The sequence below is a fragment of the Engystomops pustulosus genome, chromosome 9 (assembly GCF_040894005.1).
Source record: "Engystomops pustulosus chromosome 9, aEngPut4.maternal, whole genome shotgun sequence".
NCBI lineage: Eukaryota > Metazoa > Chordata > Amphibia > Anura > Leptodactylidae > Engystomops > Engystomops pustulosus.
Window position 1 is genome coordinate 43,153,804 of NC_092419.1, and position 19,026 is coordinate 43,172,829.

The 19,026-nt window shown below is 42.4% G+C and overlaps 1 protein-coding gene and 1 long non-coding RNA gene across 4 annotated transcripts in view; one reads left to right on the forward strand and one right to left on the reverse strand.

The window, feature by feature from the left end:
• NRK (Nik related kinase) overlaps positions 1 to 4,684 on the reverse strand; it is a 204,078-nt gene extending 199,394 nt beyond the window's left edge. For all 3 annotated transcript variants that reach the window (XM_072123361.1, XM_072123362.1, XM_072123360.1), the window contains exon 1: positions 4,440 to 4,684. In XM_072123361.1, coding sequence (XP_071979462.1) covers positions 4,440 to 4,496 — 57 coding nt within the window. In that variant the 5' untranslated portion in view covers positions 4,497 to 4,684. The remainder of the gene's footprint in view (positions 1 to 4,439) is intronic.
• LOC140076705 (uncharacterized) overlaps positions 1 to 19,026 on the forward strand; it is a 178,845-nt gene that overhangs the window by 114,016 nt on the left and 45,803 nt on the right. The gene's annotated exons all lie outside the window — the stretch shown is intronic.

Genomic DNA, 19,026 nt, shown 5'->3' on the forward strand with positions numbered 1-19,026 from the left:
GGTGAGAAACATAGCTGTATTTCTTAATAAAGTCAATGGGGGCATTTTTTTAGCCAGAAAAAAAAAATAACGTGCAGTGGCCATTTTTAAGCTCACAAAAGACAGTTGTGTGCATGAGAGCATAGGCTACATACACGTGAACGTATTTTCTGGCCGTGCGCTAGCCATACCGCAACATTCTTTTCACAACAAGCACATGGCTCCTTTGTTTTCAATAGAAAATATGGTTAGGCATTTAATTATGATTGATCCATAATTTGGCAGGGTGAAGAGGCGGAGGAGTGACAAGAGCTCAGTCCCCCTCTCTTCTCCATCCGGCTGTGGGCTACAGCCAGGTTTTGACCCTGGAGAACACACGGTTGTATGCATGTAGCCATACATGGACTGTATTTGTATCCATATGAGAAAGAAACAAGAGAAAAGCAGGACACATATGGAGGACAAACGAATCTGGCCCACAAAACGTCATGTAGCTTTAGACAGAATCTGCTCAATTTACTTTTAATAGCATACGGTGTCAAGCTATTGATTCTGTTCCATGATGAGTAAGCATTTTCTCATCATTACAATATGACCAGTTCAGGGCCCACACACCATTCTACAACATTCTAGTTACTTAGAACCCCGGACTTGAGAACTATTTTTTTTTACAATGTTGCACATTAAAGCAGAGTAAAGCAGAAAAGATACAGATTTCAATTGGTGCCTAAAGAATGGCAGATACGTACCAAATGTATAAACCATCAAAAAAAATTTGGCATCCCTTGTAGAGTCCTTCCTTACCTATCCTCCTGTCTGGACCTAATCAGATTAGTTTGTCCTATTATAACTTGGTTTTCATTTCAACAAAGTTAAGTGATAGTTTTTTGAGTTCTAGTGTTTTAAGCTCTAGTGTTGGGTATTGACATCTGACGAGGGGTTTTCTGGAATTTTGTATAAAATGGAATCCTCAAAGGGGTTGTCCATTAAAAAAATCCCTTTGCTACTTGACATGCCCAGTGTCCAGTGCACTCAAGACTATTGGGTGGTCTACATGAAGACCCATTACTAGCTCTGCTTTGGGATACTGCTTTGTTATGTGTTATGCCTCTATCATACATGCCAAAATTTCTGAGGACTGCCTTTTGTGTGTATAGGGGAATGTCCTATTGGTCTGATATATTCATTGATGTTGATTCCCATCAACAAGGTCCATATTATGATCTCCATGAAAATCTAGGAATACAACATGCAGTTGGGAGTTTAGAATTTAATGTTTTGAACTTGGTGGTGATAAATTCTAAGAAATGTAATGCATTTGTAATTAGTGAGATTAGTTTCATCTTTTCACCTTGACTGTTGACTGATAAAAGAAGTTGAAGACCCTTCAAAACAACTGATATGAGTGACTGATTAAAGTGTAGAGGCACAATGGTGTGGGGAGATCTACAAATCCTTGTCTGCCAGTTTTCATGAATCTTTAGCCAAACAGGTTGGAACGGGGTGGGTGGGGGTGTGGTTGCTTCTCCACAAATTTACTAAAGTCTCCCCCAGAAAATGTCAAGAATGTTCCAGAATTTTTAGACCAGATTTCACCTGGTCTAAACCACTCAAACCTGGTGTACATTTGGAGGAGGGTTAAGGAACTCCCTTTCGGATGCCATTAACACTAGTCTTAATAATTCCCCCTCTATGTGTTTATGTGATCAGTTTTGTACCGTATTGTCCCTTCTCAATCAAAGGCTCATTCTGGGCTGAAATGCATTGAGCATGTCCTCTCTCTACATTTCTGGTAAAATAAATGTTTTTTAAACTTTTAGACATTTTTAAAACTCTCCAGTTTAAATTTGCAGTAATTATTAGGTGTTTAAACGGGTATTCCCATGAATTCAAGATTCTTAAATATACTCAGGATAACAAAATAACACATTCACTAATTCACTGATATTAACAAAATTACAGCATTTCACAGATATAAGTTCAACCTCTATCAGTCCTGGTGTTTACAATTTAGTTGTCCCTGGATACGACCATAAATCTTCTGACGGTATCTTCCCTTAACTGGACACTGCAGTGCCCTCTGCCTCCTGCCCCTCTTCCCTGCATTACCAGACCAGCTCAGACACAGGCACTCTACAAGCTATAGTCAGATAATGTCTTGATAGCAGAGCTGACTGTCTGTATTATTGATTAGGTAAAGGAGCAAAGCTGAAAGTGTGATTGTAATCTTATGGATCTCATAATCTCTCTTCTGTGATCTGTCTCATCTCTCATTCTATTTGTTGGATGCAAGTAGAATGTTCAGAAGCTAAATAAATGTGTAGATAAACCCTGTACTATGACAATCTAAGCACATTGGCAGCACACAGCATCTCATAGCACTAGAGGGATCATGAAGTATATGCTTAGAGAGTCCCCGCCTACATTCTGAAATCTTAAAATCACCATCACTAAGTTATTTGAGCTAAAAAAGCAATAAAACTAACTAAAATTGCAAAGTAAGGGGTTAAAAATTATGTATGGGATTAACATTTGAGAACTTTCTTTCATGGGAAACCCTCTTTTAATGGAATGTGATTTCTACTTCTACAGTAAAAGGTGCTTTACAGCTTTCTACTAGGCAATGTAATTCAAGACCTAATATTCTGTCATGGTCCCGCTGTCTGTATGCGGTGAAGAGCATGATTACAGCCTATGGCACTTGTTCATCAATATTACAGTGATCGCCATAGAGTTGATATCTATTTCTGTAAACATGATGGCAAAAAAATACAGAGTATCCTAACATGACTCCTTCTCACATGCTCTACTATAACACTTTCATCAAAGCAATGGGACAAACCATCAGATGCCTCCCCCACCCCTCAAATGGCGTAATAGCCTCTCCATGGTCCAGGTGTGTAGACACCTGCAAGTCTACCTGCAAGTCCCGTTGGGTTGTTATCGGATTATTCCTACTCAATGTAGACATACTAGTTATGTAGCCTGATCTGTATTTGTCTTGGCGTTGGCCATTATTTCCTATGTAAGAAGTTAACATAAAATAATAACCCAAACTATTCTCTTCCTCAATTTTCTTCATTTTATTATTGTGATCCATTCTATCTTCAGTAAACATTTCTGGACTAACCTTGTAAGTGATTTGTTAGCAGGACATCTCCTCCTACTTTGTGTTACAGATTAAAAAATACCCGGTGCCCAATGGATAACTTTCATTTGATCTTTACGCTGTCTCTGCCTATTTCTTCATTCTACACAAATCGAGCAAATGAATAAAGACTGCTGGGGGAGATAAAGTATAAAGTCAATGCAGGACCCTATGATTCTTAGTCATATCAGTAATGGGCCGTACTCCGCACTGTACATAGGGGAGATCTCAGGTGCTAGGAATGATATAATCCCGCAGAATGTTTATTAGATATGAGAGGATGTGTATTAGTTATCTTCATCGGCTTCCATTTTTTTTGTACTGTATACAGGCAGTCCCCAGGTTACATACAGGATAGGTTCTGTGGGTTTGTTATGAAGTTGAATTTGTATGTAAGTCGGAACCGTATACTTTTAATTTCAACCCCAGTAAAAAAAAAATTTGGTCTCTGTGTCAATAGGATTTTAAAAATGTTGGATTGTCGTATGAACCAGGATTAACAATAAAGCTTTATTACAGACACATTACAGACACACTGTTATAGCGGTTTATATTAGTCTATGGCGTAAGTACAGTAAATTACCAACATCCAGAAGTCTGTTTGTAACTAGGGGTCGTCTGTAAATCGGGTGTTCTTAAGTAGTGGACCGCCTGTATAGGGACTCGACATCTACAAATATTCTGGTATCTTGTAATTATATGAAAGTTTTCCTCATTACAAAGTCTGCACTGGTCTACTAACCTATAGTCTATCGATTGATACTGGACTATGAGCTCCTGAAGTCTGAAGATATGTTCCAAGGTATCTAATTTTTTTTGTAGCCCTTTAGTATATTGCTCCAGTAGCAAAGGTCATATAATTATACAAGGGAATTGCTATTTATGCACATCCTGTGTCAATATCGTCTTCAGGTTTGGTGTCCCTTTAAATAACTTTCTAAGTCATCCTACTTGCAAAAGTTAAAACCCTTTGAGGCACGAGGCGCACAACCCAGAATCTCACAGCAGAGATAACGTCCTCTCCAACCGGCAGAGCTGTGTGTATGAACGCCAATCCAAATTTCTGCCTGACGCATGAATATCAACAGCGAAAGCCGGCAATCTAAGCTTTAATGTCCAGCAACGATAAGAACTTCACAAGCTGGCGAGTCACACTGAAACTTCCCATAGGCATCAGCTCCTCATTAACCCCCTCCAGTCCTGCATGAGGCTTAATGTGAAATAGCATCTGTATTACCCGTTCCTTTAAGCATCAGCTGTAGACCACGCAGCAAGCCTTACTCTCTACAAATAGCAATAATCATTAACTTACTCTCAAAGAGGCCAAGTCGATATAGTCCAGGCTCTTGGTGGTCAACATTCTTGCCATCTCTCGTCTGCATTCAAGTGTGCAAAAAAAAGTTTTTATCCTCCTATTTTTATTTTTGAATTCCTCCCTTTTTCGAGTTGTTTGCAGGGTTTATATTCTGGAAGCATATCGTAGAGTTGTCAGTGAGTGTCAGCCCATGGTTAGAACTGGAAGTGTGTGTGTCTCTGTGACAAACACAGGAAACTTCACATTCAGCACAACCCGGAAAACACACACAGAGGAAACAAATCTGTTTTTCTTTAAGAAGCAGCATTGCACAGCTATTTGCTGGTGAAAGTGAGGGAAGGAAATGACGCTCTAGAATTTTGGAGCTACAAAAGATTTATTATTAATACTTTTTAGTGATTTTGGCTTCTGAACTCTGCTACATGAATGACGTTACTGTAGATTGTAAGTAGATATATGGATCTGCCAATTACACAACAAGCTGAAGCCCTGAAAACTGGCATTGTCTGTATTCATGTTTTATTCAAAAAAACTTTCTTCAATTCTTTGATTATTGACTAATCGGATATAGACTGATGGACTCCTACTGTAAATGTATCAGTATTATTAAAATATATGTACCCCAGGCTTTTCCCTTAAATATATACATTATGTCCCTAAAAGAGTCCGTGTTATGTCTCTCAGAATGTGACTATGCAATAGCAAAAAAATATATTAAAAAAAATCCCACGTGTATTCAAATTAATTAATCTTTAAATCTTGTTATTAAAGCTTTTTGATAATTGTTTGGAAATACTTTTTAACTTTTCCATGCATTATCATTTTTTTTTTTAAATCCTAAACGTCGTAAAATATACACATTTCCTGTTCTGTAAAGATCACTTAATCCAGCCATGCTATCATCATCACATGCAGGATTATAAGGATGGGGCTTGGTAAACCCTCTCATAGACATCTCCAGTCTACACGTTTCTTTGGCTCATGCGGCCACTGTAAACATCCATTTTAAAAAATTCTAAAAATGTTTATGTTCACATTGGCTGCTAAGACATACACACTTCCTGTTCTGTAAAGATCACTTATTGCAACCATGCTGTCATGATCACATGCAGGATTCTGAGGATGGGTCGTCTCCAGTTTACATGTTTCTGTGGGCCATGAGGCCATTGTACAGTGCATCTTAGCGGTGTGGAGAACCATTTAAACAAAATGTCTGCCTTCAAAATAGAAAAGTAAAAAACAGAAAATAAAAAATGGATTAGAAAAAAAACATACAAAAAAATACTGTGTGTCTGCAGTCCAGCAGATAGGGTGTCCTTTCATCATAATTCACTGTTATGCAAGGACCCCAGTCCACTGGTCTGTGTGACCTGACCAGTGCATGTGTCAATTTCCATGGACCGAGCATGTTCGTGTACATGGGGCTTTAGCCTGTTTAAGAGTTGGGTGATGCAAACTCCTTTTCTTCTCAATTTATCACAGTTTCTGATGGTGAAAAGAAATCTGTTGCTTTCTACCACTGAATAGTTTCCTTTGTGTTGCGATTTTGCTCCAAAATTTTGATGCATTCTGGTGAATATTGTTACACCTTAGCCACTCCCCTTTTTAGTTAAGCTCCACCCCCTTATTGAACTAGATGGAAAAAATTGTCTTCAATTTATAGTACATGTGACTAATTATTGTTATGGGTGCCGCTTTGCTGTTTCGGGTAAAGCTGCTTTCAAGTTCCTACTATGTATGAGAAATTTGTGTCATTAGTTTATGCAGCAAATTAGGCTCCTCACTGATAAGAAGGGAATCGGCATGGGTTGGAGCACACCCCTGGGCTGCCCACTTGACAGCAGAGAACTTAATTAGTATAAATTTCCATCTGAAGTGATAAAAAAAAGGAAAATTATAGTCTGTTCCATAGACTGGGTACCACATGTAGTACCACATATAGATGCGCACATATATAGGGTTTGCCCGTCTATCAATAGGCCATGTGGAAATCTTTCACTTTCTCTCAATGTGAGGGATGTTTAATGGGAAATGCAATTCCTTTGAGTCCAAAATAAACAGGTTGAGCTTGGATGTGATGTGTCATGTATCCTGTGCAGCGTGGAGAGTGTGAAGTGACTCGCATATGATCAATATCCTAGAGTCAGGAAAGACATTGTTAGATAGTAGAAAGTGTGACTCTGCATTGATGAACTTCCTCCACTTTATGGTGTATCAGCTATTATAGCACATTGTCATATAGTCTGTATTAGATACTGTACAGTCACGAAACACGAACACTGAGAAGGAAGTGGCCTCCACGTATTGACATCTGTATAATAAAAGGCCTTACATGTACTAATGTGGACATACCATAGAAGTGCTTCTTAATCTCTTTTTAAAATATTTCAGTAGGTACTTGTACCATTCATGAAACAACGATTCTGGATCAAGTTCTCTAAATAGATTTGTGTTATACAGTTTCTCTCCTATTAATAGACAACTGGGAGCTTTTATTTCCCTTGTCAAAGAGCAATACAATCATCATTTATTGGACGTGGTAAGCATGTGCAGAAATATCCCGACTGATAACAGCCACTTATCAATTTATCTTCATTGTAAGGTCGCATTCACGCGACTGTATGGCCTTGCGGCCTTACATACATTCCACATAGATCGGCAATGGCCATACGGAGCGTTACAGTGCCACATGTGCTACACCATACCGCTCCATACAAGAGAAAAAGATAGGACATGTCCTATCTTTCCTGTGTTATGGACCGTTCATAATGCATTGCAATGGTGAGAGGAGGCGTCACCCCTCCTCCTGTCGCGGCTGATGTATGCCGGCCATAGCCGTGCAGGCATACATCAGTGTGAATGAAGCCTTAGAGGAATTACACACAGCACATTTCTTAGAATATGGTACTTTTTGATGAATTAGATTATTTACCGATATACTTTAACCTGGGAAGCGACAGCTGAGGGATAATATAATATACCATCACTTCAGTATTGGTGACCTATCATAGCCGGGAGGCTGTTGGGGACTTGTCATGAATACGTTCAACTACTGGATTGAAGAACATTGATCCACTTTGAATCTTAAAGATGTCCAGTAGTCACCTGTATTGCTGTACAATGAAAAATTTCTTTGAACACAGGCAGTTCCCTACTTAAGAACACCTGACTTACCAACGATCCCTAGTTACACCTCTGGATGCTGGTAATTTACTGTACTTTAGCCCTAGGCTACAATAAACAGCTATAACAGTTATTAAAGGAGTTTATTGTTAATCCTGGTTCTATGACCATTCAACATTTTTAAATTCCAACTCTCACAGAGACCAGTAGCTGGTGCTACAATTGTAAAGTATACAGTTCCCGACTTGCATACAAATTCAACTTGAGAACAAACCTACAGAACCTATCCTGTACGTAACCCAGGGACTGCCTGTAATTACTTAATTAGCCCCCTTAATTGTAAAGGCTCATCTGCATAAAATTGTACTTTTTACTTACTTACTTTTTTGCTCAGTCCGGATTCTGGCCTTGTCACAGGACAGTCACACGGTATGAATCAGAATGCAGAGGAACGTCTTGGGACCTATAGTAACTTTACTTCTCATTTTAACCCATTTGAATTATGTTATAACCGTAAATAGAGGACACACTATTGAATTTTTCTTGAGACATATGGGAGGCCTTACGAATAGAATTTAGGACAATAATTCTGAATCCATGGTTTAGGTAAAAATAGAACAGAAGGACAATGGAGATGGATAAAACACTAAGTCCTAGTACTGAATGCTGTGCCATTGTTCCGTCAAAAGGAGTCTTAAAAAGCGGCCTGTTGTCTTCTCGGTTTTTCCCTGGGGTGATAAGAATCTGCTCTATACTTGGCACTGTGAGACATGGTAAAAAGAACAAATTTATATTCTTCCACAACATTTCTATTACGTTTGCTGGAGCTTTGTAATAATGTGGATAAAGTGTTAGTGAAACTGTCCATACACAGTCATATTGTGCCCTATGTGCCTGCAATGCCGACCACATGTACAAGGAGATGGTACATGCTGCAGGTCTATTCTAGCCACAGTCATAGGATCCAATGCCAGGCACAGGACACCGAGTGAAAAGATTTCCACAACTAGCAGCTGTGTAGAAAAGGAAATGACTACCTCTAGAACATTTCTGTATAGTAAAGATTTTTTTTTTACCAAGATGCCTGCAATGGAAACAATAAGGAGGTGGACACAGGGTTAAAGGAGTTATTAATACTTCGGAAGTTATCCCCAATTAGGAGAACAAGGATTATATTCTCAATAATGAGTAGAGCAGCAGGCCAAGAAAGCACCCAGCCACTCCATCCAGTTCTATGGGTTTGGCCAGAGCGCTGTGCTCAGCAATCTGTGCCTGCTTGCATTGAATTGAATGGAGTGGCAGGTCAAGTATCCACTCATTATAGAAAAGGGTATCCCTGTTCTCCTTTTTGCTGGAGGTCCCGTTCTCATCATTGGTGGGAGTCTCAGCTGTCAGAGTAATTGTAGACAAATAGTGGAGACACTGAAGTAAATTTACTTACCCGGTCCTGACGCGATCCCCGATCTGGACAGTCCAACGAAGATGAAGTCTGGCGCGATTCACGTAGCTTGTTGCGCCGGATTTCCTGCATCTGTCGCTTCCCCGCTGAAGTGCGCAGGAGTTCACCTTCTTCTCAGTGCTTGTAAGTGCGTGTCTTGCAACACAAATTTAATTCCCGTGCGTAGTCCGAATCAGTTGGGTTGTCCGACGGCTACGCCCCCCCCCCCTGATTTGCATCACATGAAAATCGGTGCGATTGCGCCAAAATCCGATCGCGTTGACCAAAAAACCCCGTTAATGCCGCGCAACACGGAAATCATCGGGAAACCCGACAAAAATGCGGTCCGCGGACCCTTAGGAAGTGAGCCCCACAATTGCGAGTTCTAAAAGTAATGGCGTACAGCTTCCATGATACTTATGTCAGCTTCATTCCCTCTTGCTAGCATTTCAGATTGAAATAGAATAGTAGGTAAGGATGGAGGGTGATACACAAGTGCAGAAAGAAGCGTTTTTCACTAATAAGATGCATTACAAAGTTTCTAGAATTCACTTTTAATGTTAAGCTATACAAAGTCTGTTGGAAAGTTAATAACCATATAATTCCATATTCCATAAAATATGAAACATGATGATTATTAAAGATGTCATACTAAATGGATGGTTACAGGAGGGGATAACATAGCTACGCTCTCAGAGTACACACAGATATCCTTCCACTAGAAGAAGCAATGTCCCTATTAAAAGGTTAATATAAACAGGGTCAGATCACACATACACCAGAAGCAGCTCCATGAGCTCATATAGCACGAAGTGAAGACTTATCCCTAAGGTTACAACCGTCTGCTACGAGCAAGGTCCATAATAAAATACTCCATACTATAATAACATCCAAAAGGTGCATTAGGAACCTTTGGTGCAGACATTGCTAAAAGGCACATAGGGCTTTACTTCCATTACCGGAAACCCATTAAAGGGAACCTGTCATCAGAAATCCACCTAATAAACCACTGCCGTATGTTGTCAAGCAGTTGAACAGCTTCTCGATCATGTTTCGTTCATGGTCCAGCATGGTGGCATCATCCAGAAAATGAACTTTTAAGTTGCTAGTGGTTTACTAGGCCAATTTCTGATGATAGGTTCCCTTTAAAGTTGATGAAGGTTTTTGGGCACAGTTTGTGTCTGTTATTGCACATCTTAACTTGAAGACAATGGACACCGCAAAAATGTTGTATTTTATAGTGCAAAATGAATCTCTTTCTCATCTTCTCGAGCAGCATGTAGTTTGCCCATTTTCTGTGTGCAGACTCTATGTAAATATATTGACACCTCCGTGTGCATAAATACGTTTGGAGGGAGAGGAAGACGGTGATGCAGCTGCATTTTTTTTTCTTCTTTTATTCATATATCACCCCCCTCATCCTCATACACTGTAAGCTCTTGTGTCGCCCCTTCAGCCTCATAGACTGTAAACTCTTGTGTCATCCCCTCATCCTCATAGACTGTAAGCTCTTGTGCCCCCCACATCCTCATAGACTGTAAGCTCTTGTGTCACCCCCTCATCCACATAGACTGTAAGCTCTTGTGTCACCCCCTCATCCTCATAGACTGTAAGCTCTTGTGTCACCCCCTCATCCTCATAGACTGTAAGCTCTTGTGTCACCCCCCTCATCCTCATAGACTGTAAGCTCTTGTGTCACCCCCTTCATCCTCATAAACTGTGAGCTTTTTTGTCACCCCCTCATCCTCATAGACTGTAAGCTCTTGTGCCACCCCTTCATCCTCGTACTGTAAGCTCTTGTGTCACCCCCTCATCCTCGTACTGTAAGCTCTTGTGCCACCCCCTCATCCTCAGACTGTAAGCTCTTGTGTCACCCCCTCATCCTCATAGACTGTAAGCTCTTGTGCCCCCCTCATCCTCATAGACTGTAAGCTCTTGTGTCACCCCCCTCATCCTCATAGACTGTAAGCTCTTGTGTCACCCCCTCATCCTCATAGACTGTAAGCTCTTGTGTCACCCCCTCATCCTCATAGACTGTAAGCTCTTGTGTTAACCCCTCATCCTCATAGACTGTAAGCTCTTGTGTCACCCCCTCATCCTCATAGATTGTAAGCTCTTGTGTCACCCCCCTCATCCTCATAGACTGTAAGCTCTTGTGTCACCCCCTTCATCCTCATAAACTGTGAGCTTTTTTGTCACCCCCTCATCCTCATAGACTGTAAGCTCTTGTGCCACCCCTTCATCCTCGTACTGTAAGCTCTTGTGTCACCCCCTCATCCTCGTACTGTAAGCTCTTGTGCCACCCCCTCATCCTCAGACTGTAAGCGCTTGTGTCACCCCCTCATCCTCATAGACTGTAAGCTCTTGTGTCACCCCCCTCATCCTCATACACTGTAAGCTCTTGTGCCCCCCTCATCCTCATAGACTGTAAGCTCTTGTGTCACCCCCTCATCCTCATAGACTGTAAGCTCATGTGCCCCCCTCATCCTCATAGACTGTAAGCTCTTGTGTCACCCCCTCATCCTCATAGACTGTAAGCTCTTGTGTCACACCCCCATCCTAATAGACTGTAAGCTCTTGTGTCACCCCCTCATCCTCATAGACTGTAAGCTCTTGTGTCACACCCCCATCCTCATAGACTGTAAGCTCTTGTGCCCCCCTCATCCTCATAGACTGTAAGCTCTTGTGTCACCCCCTCATCCTCATAGACTGTAAGCTCTTGTGTCACCCCCTCATCCTCATAGACTGTAAGCTCTTGTGCCCCCCTCATCCTCATAGACTGTAAGCTCTTGTGTCAGCCCCTCATCCTCATAGACTGTAAGCTCTTGTGTCAGCCCCTCATCCTCATAGACTGTAAGCTCTTGTGTCACCCCCTCATCCTCATAGACTGTAAGCTCTTGTGTCACCCCCTCATCCTCAAAGACTGTAAGCTCTTGTGTCACCCCCTCATCCTCAGAATGTAAGCTCTTGTGTCACCCCCTTCATACTCATAAACTGTGAGCTTTTTTGTCACCCCCTCATCCTCATAGACTGTAAGCTCTTGTGTCACCCCTTCATCCTCGTACTGTAAGCTCTTGTGTCACCCCTTCTTCCTCATAGACTGTAAGCTCTTGTGTCACCCCCTCTTCCTCATAGACTGTAAGCTCTTGTGTCACCCCTCATCCTCATAGACTGTAAGCTCTTGTGTCACCCCCTCATCCTCATAGACTGTAAGCTCTTGTGTCACCCCCCTCATCCTCATAGACTGTAAGCTCTAGTGTCACCCCCTTCATCCTCATAAACTGTGAGCTTTTTTGTCACCCCCTCATCCTCATAGACTGTAAGCTCTTGTGTCACCCCTTCATCCTCGTACTGTAAGCTCTTGTGTCACCCCTTCTTCCTTATAGACTGTAAGCTCTTGTGTCACCCCCTCATCCTCATAGACTGTAAGCTCTTGTGTCACCCCCTCATCCTCATAGACTGTAAGCTCTTGTGTCACCCCCTCATCCTCATAGACTGTAAGCTCTTGTGTCACCCCCCTCATCCTCATAGACTGTAAGCTCTTGTGTCACCCCCTCATCCTCATAGACTGTAAGCTCTTGTGCCCCAATCATCCTCATAGACTGTAAGCTCTTGTGTCACCCCCTCATCCTCATAGACTGTAAGCTCTTGTGTCACCCCCTCATCCTCATAGACTGTAAGCTCTTGTGTCACCCCTTCATCCTCGTACAGTAAGCTCTTGTGTCACCCCTTCTTCCTTATAGACTGTAAGCTCTTGTGTCACCCCCTCGTCCTCATAGACTGTAAGCTCTTGTGTCACCCCCTCATCCTCATAGACTGTAAGCTCTTGTGTCACCCCCTCATCCTCATAGACTGTAAGCTCTTGTGCCCCCCTCATCCTCATAGACTGTAAGCTCTTGTGTCACCCCCTCTTCCTCAGACTGTAAGCTCTTGTGTCACCCCCTCATCCTCATAGACTGTAAGCTCTTGTGTTACCCCCTCATCCTCATAGACTGTAAGCTCTTGTGTCACCCCCTCATCCTCATAGACTGTAAGCTCTTGTGTCACCCCAATCCAAATAAAATACCAAACCCCCCTTGATCAATCTAATGTTTCTGTTTCTTCAAGCTGCAGTTTACATCCATATTACACAGCAGAACTGAGCATAGTACAGTATGGTACATGTACAGTATGGTACCAGTGATGAGCGGACCACATTGTATGGATCCTGCTAAACACTGCCAGCCAGAAGTTTGGATTTGGCTTGGCCCACTGCTGGTTCAATGGGGAGCATTGGTCCTTGGGAAAATGGAGGCATCCACGAACCTCAGGCATCCAAACCTCAGACACCCATTATCGGTATCCTCGCCAATGACAGGTGTTACCAGCTGGCATGAGCACTGTTCTGAACCCAGACAGAACTTTCAGGTAAGGGTTCAGCTGAACCTGAACCTGATCCGGTCTGCTGAGAGTATTGGGACACTCTGCCATAGGCTCTGGGCTTCTAGCTTTTGGCCACGGTACCAGCCTTCAGATAGAGGTACAGCTAGCCTGGGCCTTTCCTCAGCATTAACCCTTCTTCTGCAGAAGAGATTTGAGAGGTTGTCCCTGCGCTCTCCTTGTATTGTTTTGAACCTAAATTTATTCAGTAAATCAACTGTTCTCTGTAGACCTGGACTTCCCATTGAGGTGCACAGTGCCTTACCATCCTTTCCAGAGAGCAGCAACATGTGGTGACACCTCAATGGTGTCTGGCAGACTCTGCATAGCCTTGGGGCTACCCCTAACCCAGGCACTATACATGTTCTACGATCAACAAGCATTCCTTCCTTTAGGAGAACAACTGCACCATAAAATCATTACCACAACATTTTCTGTGTCCCAAAACATTTAGCAAGTTTCTCAATTTTCCTAACCTTTTCCTTTGAGGTGGCCTGAATCATTTTGCTTAGTTAATAAGATGCTAATGCGCTGTTCTTCTCACCCCTCTTACCTGTCTGTCTTCAGAGGAACACGGGAACATCTAGAAGAACCAGTGTTCTGTCTTCTCACCCAGAGACCTCCTCACATAATGCATCCAGCCCGGTGCATGTGCTATTAAAGTGCCTCATTACCATCACTCTACTGCTTTTACATGCTTTCCTTATTTGCTTAAGGCTTCCACAGTTCAGTTGTTTTCTTGGTCAGGTGGCTCACAGCGAGGCGCAGTAATTAGCTTATTCTCCGCTATGTCCCTGTCTGAATATTTATGACAGTTTAATGTCTGATTCCTTCTCATTTATGTTTGCTGCCTCTAAAGGTAACTGCACTATCCAGGAAGTCCTCCTAGATCTGTGTTAGTTGCCGGTGAATGAATCTCATTTCCCCATCTGATCTCTCCATACATCTTGGGAGCTTGGGTGATGTGTAGTTAAGAGGTCCCAAAGGGATAGTGGGGATTGTTTACTCCATGTCACAGGATATACCATCATTTCAGCTGATGTGGCATTGCAACGATGCTCAATTGGTACCAAGGGGCCCAAAGAGTGCCAAGAAAATATTCCCCACACCATGACACCACCACCACCAGCCTGAACCGTTGATACAAGGCAGGATGGATCCATGCTTTCATGTTGTTGACGCCAAATTCTGACCCTACCATCCGACTGTCGCAGCAGAAATCGAGACTCATCAGACCAGGCAACATTTTTCCAATCTTCTACTGTCCAATTTCGATGAGCTTGTGCAAATTGTAGCCTCAGTTTCCTGTTCTTAGCTGAAAGGAGTGGCACCCGGTGTAGTCTTCTGCTGCTGTAGCCCATCTGCCTCAAAGTTCGACGTACTGTGCGTTCAGAGATGCTCTTCTGCCTACCTTGGTTGTAACGGGTGGCAATTTGAGTCACTGTTGCCGTTCTATCAGCTCGAACCAGTCTGCCCATTCTCCTCTGACCTCTGGCATCAACAAGGCATTTCCGCCCACAGAACTTCCGCTCACTGGATGTTTTTTCTTTTTCAGACCATTCTCTGTAAACCCTAGAGATGGTTGTGCGTGAAAATCCCAGTAGATCAGCAGTTTCTGAAATACTCAGACCAGCCCTTCTGGTACCAACAACCATGCCACGTTCAAAGGCATCAAATCACCTTTCTTCCCCATACTGATGCTCGGTTTGAACTGCAGGAGATTGTCTTGACCATGTCTACATGCCTAAATGCACTGAGTTGCTGCCATGTGATTGGCTGATTAGAAATTGAGTGTTAACGAGCAGTTGGACAGGTGTACCTAATAAACTGCCCGTTGAGTGTATATATAAAAAAAAGCTCCAGCTTTGCAGGCGTTGAGTAAGGAGTTTTGTAATCCAGCCAAGTCCAAGCAGCTGCAGCGGCCCATAGGCCCCTTACAATGTCCTAGTGGTAAATGTGTCACTTGTCTAAGCTGAAGCCCCAGAGTCCTATTAAGAGGATGATGTTGTAGATGACTTTACGATCAAGGGGCGAATAAAACTGCTTTTTGGAGAAATGGGTGCACTAATACTAAAACATTAATTGAAAACCTCTAAAGTGTGCTATAAGGTACTGTGTTGGATTTGTGGGTGGTTTCGTGGTGCCATGTTCCCTTTAAAAACTTTGGTTAGGCTTCATTCACATCACATCTTGCATTTCTTGTATATGTTCAGCATATAAGCCAGGACGGCCCCAGATGTCAGATGGAGGCATCCCTTTTATTCTGCTTCATCCTGCAACCTACTGAGCAATGTACAGTATATGCGCATCAGAGACCATTGGAGGCAATGGGGGACGGATGCAAATTATTGCATCCATCCCCCATAAAAGCACAGTGACATCACTGGGGAAATATCCCAAACATTGCTGTTTTCAGGGGGAGGGGGAGGAACAGGACGACAGTTCCCACTGTATGAGTAGTAGGAAAGCCTCTTTAATCATATGTAGTACATATAATTTTAGTAATCTACACTGTTCAGTCAAATTAGGTTACTACAGGAACTGCTTAATAGAGCGCTCTGCAATTCAATTCTTCTAACTTCTATGACTTCTTTTTGATAATCTTCTAAACTCATTTTTTGTATGTAGGACAACGATGGGATCTCCCATGATAGAAATTTTTTTCTTTGTAATTATTTTTAGCAAAAGTCTAAAGTGGACATCCCTCATATCACTGCAAATGCATAATATACAACCATATAAATTCTGTCCTGGAGATTTGGCCAGGGCTCTCCAAAGTAATCTATATGCAAAGTTCCTCTCTTTTTTTTTTTTTCGCTTCTGTTACATAATGAGTCACAGATACATTCAAGTGAGCACTATTTTATCTTCTTTTTCTCTGAGATTTATCCAACAGAGACTGATTGTTCTTTAGTTGAAATATGTATGTCTGTTCAGCCAGATAATTTTTCTTTGCTTTGTTTGCATGAGTAATTTAATGTGTCTCTTGGTATTTGTGAGAACGGGAAAAGTTTTGCTTGCCGTATACAATTTTGGTCTGCTGAAGGCCGTTCAAGCATATTTGAAGATTTTATAAAATAATGAAACTAAGCCCTGAGTAAGACGGATTAAAGCGTATTCATGCTTACAAGATGACATACAGATGTAGGAAATACAGTTGCACCCAGCAGTACGTTAACACGACAATGAGGACAAGCTGCATGGCTGAGTCAAAAAGAAAAATGAAATCTCTGTCTCCTGAGGCTGAATGCACAATAAATCTGTATCTAAGAAAGGTTTTCCGTAACTTTAACCAGAAGTTAAAAAAAGTAACATTTTGTAACCTGGTTTTATTCAATAAGTTTTTGATCTCAAAGACAAAAATCCTGATGGTCTGGCATATGCCCAGGGTCTAAGTGCACCCATTTAAAAGTGCCAAGGCACAAAGATTCTTAGTGTAGTACAAAGTTTTTCTCTCTTACCTGGCTCTGAGCCTGTTCAGCATGTCCTGATTGCTGCCTATTACTGTATTGACTCGATGACACTTGCTTTGACCTCAGCCTGTATTACCATTTTGCCTGTACTAACCTTGGTCTCTCCCATGACTATGTCTCTGCCTATCCCTTTGGTGCCATTCTTCTATAGTTCTCCAAAAATTCTTGGAGACCTGGTGGTTGCCCTGTACTGGTCAAGACCGTGGACAGGTTAAAGAGTGAATAACAGGTGACCACTTGAATAACACCTGTAAAGTACATCTATCACCACTTTAGGGGTGTTAGACTGTCCTATAAATCATGCTTTTAACCTGTAGGGGATGCTCTCGCTTCTTTCCACTAGTTTACAGGCTCCAGAATCGCCAATAAAATTATTTTAAAAACTTGGCATATAGTACTGGAGGTGTCATCTGAGCTCAGTCATTTATGATCGCCCCCCCCCCCCGGCTAATTGATAAGCATAACTCCCCTGAAGTGCCAATAGATGTCCTTTTATAGTGTTCTGTTTACCAATTATTACTGGTCCAACTCCTGGGATCCTCACTAATCTAAAGAATGGAAGTCCTATTCTCACTAATTGAATGAAGCACCAGGCCAAGCATGAGTCCTGCTGTTGTGTCCTGCTTCTTTTGCACTTTCTTTTGATGGCTATGCGAGTATCTTAGATACTGTGCTCATCAAATTTCGTTGACTCTCATAGTATTGAATGGAGTGTCATGACACATGCTTAAACTGCAGTTTCATTCAATAAGTGAGAACGGGATCTTCGTTCTTATGATTGTGGGGGTCGTAGGTAGATGCCCACCAATTGTATTACTATCCTCTATACTGTGGTATTTGGTACAAAGTGTATCCCAAGTCAAATCTGTGACACACCCACTGTATTACATATACAGTATGAGGTTATAATTATGTCATAACTAGAGATGAGCGAACACACTCGTCCGAGCTTGATGCTCGTTCAAGCATTAGCGTACTCGAAACTGCTCGTTGCTCGGACGAGTATTTCGCCAGCTCGAGAAAATGGCATCTCCCGCCCTTGTGATTTTTGGCGGCCAGAAACAGAGCCAATCACAAGCCAAGAGACTCTGCACTCCACCCAGCATGACGTGGTACCCTTACACGTCGATAGCAGTGGTTGGCTGGCCAGATCAGGTGACCCTGGAATAGACTAGCCCCTGCCCGCGCTGCTCGGATCATTCTGTGTCTGGATGCCGCTAGGGAGAGAGCTGCTGCTGGTCAGGGAAAGCGTTAGGGTGTTCTATTAGAATAGTGTTAGGCAGGAGTGATTCTACAAGAACCCAACAGCCCTTCTTAGGGCTACAATAACGTTTATATATATTTTTTTATTTGCTTGTGGCTGGGCTTGCTGCCACTAGTAGTGCAGCTAGTACCATATTGTGAGGAATTTGCAGGGAGACTTGCAACCGTTGTGTTTAGCTCTTAGAGACACACATATCCATCTCAAATACCTAAGTGGGACAATTTATTAGAGGTTTGGATAGCAATAGTATAGCTTAAAAAAAAAAACACAAAAAAACAAAAAACAAAAAAAATTTACAGTTTACACTTTAATTTTGAAAATGTTTAACCCGAGGGCTAGGGGTAGAGGACGAGGGCGTGGACGTGAGCGTCCAACTACTGCAGGGGTCAGAGGCCGTGCTCCTGGGCGTGGTCCACCTGCTGATGAGGGAGCAGGGGAACGCCGCAGAGCTACACTCCCTTGGTTCATCATGTCTCAAGTTACTGGGACTTGTAGTAGAGCACTGTTGAGGCCAGAACAGTGCGAAGAGGTGATGTCGTGGATTGCGGACAATGCTTCTAGCCATTTGTCCACAAGTCAGTCTTCCACGCAGTCCACCCATGTCACAAAAATCAGCACTCCTCCAGCTCCTCCACCTCAGCCTCCTTCCCCCCAGTCTGCCCCCTCCCTGGAAAATTTGGCATTTGAACCAGCATACTCTGAGGAACTGTTTTATGGACCCTTCCCAGAGTCACAAACCACTTGTCCGGTTGCTGCTGAGCTATTTTCCGATGCCCAGGTTTTCCACCGGTCGCAGTCTGTGGGTGATGATGACATTATTGACGTAGTGGAAGAAGTGTGTAAAGAGGTGTCGGACGATGAGGAGAC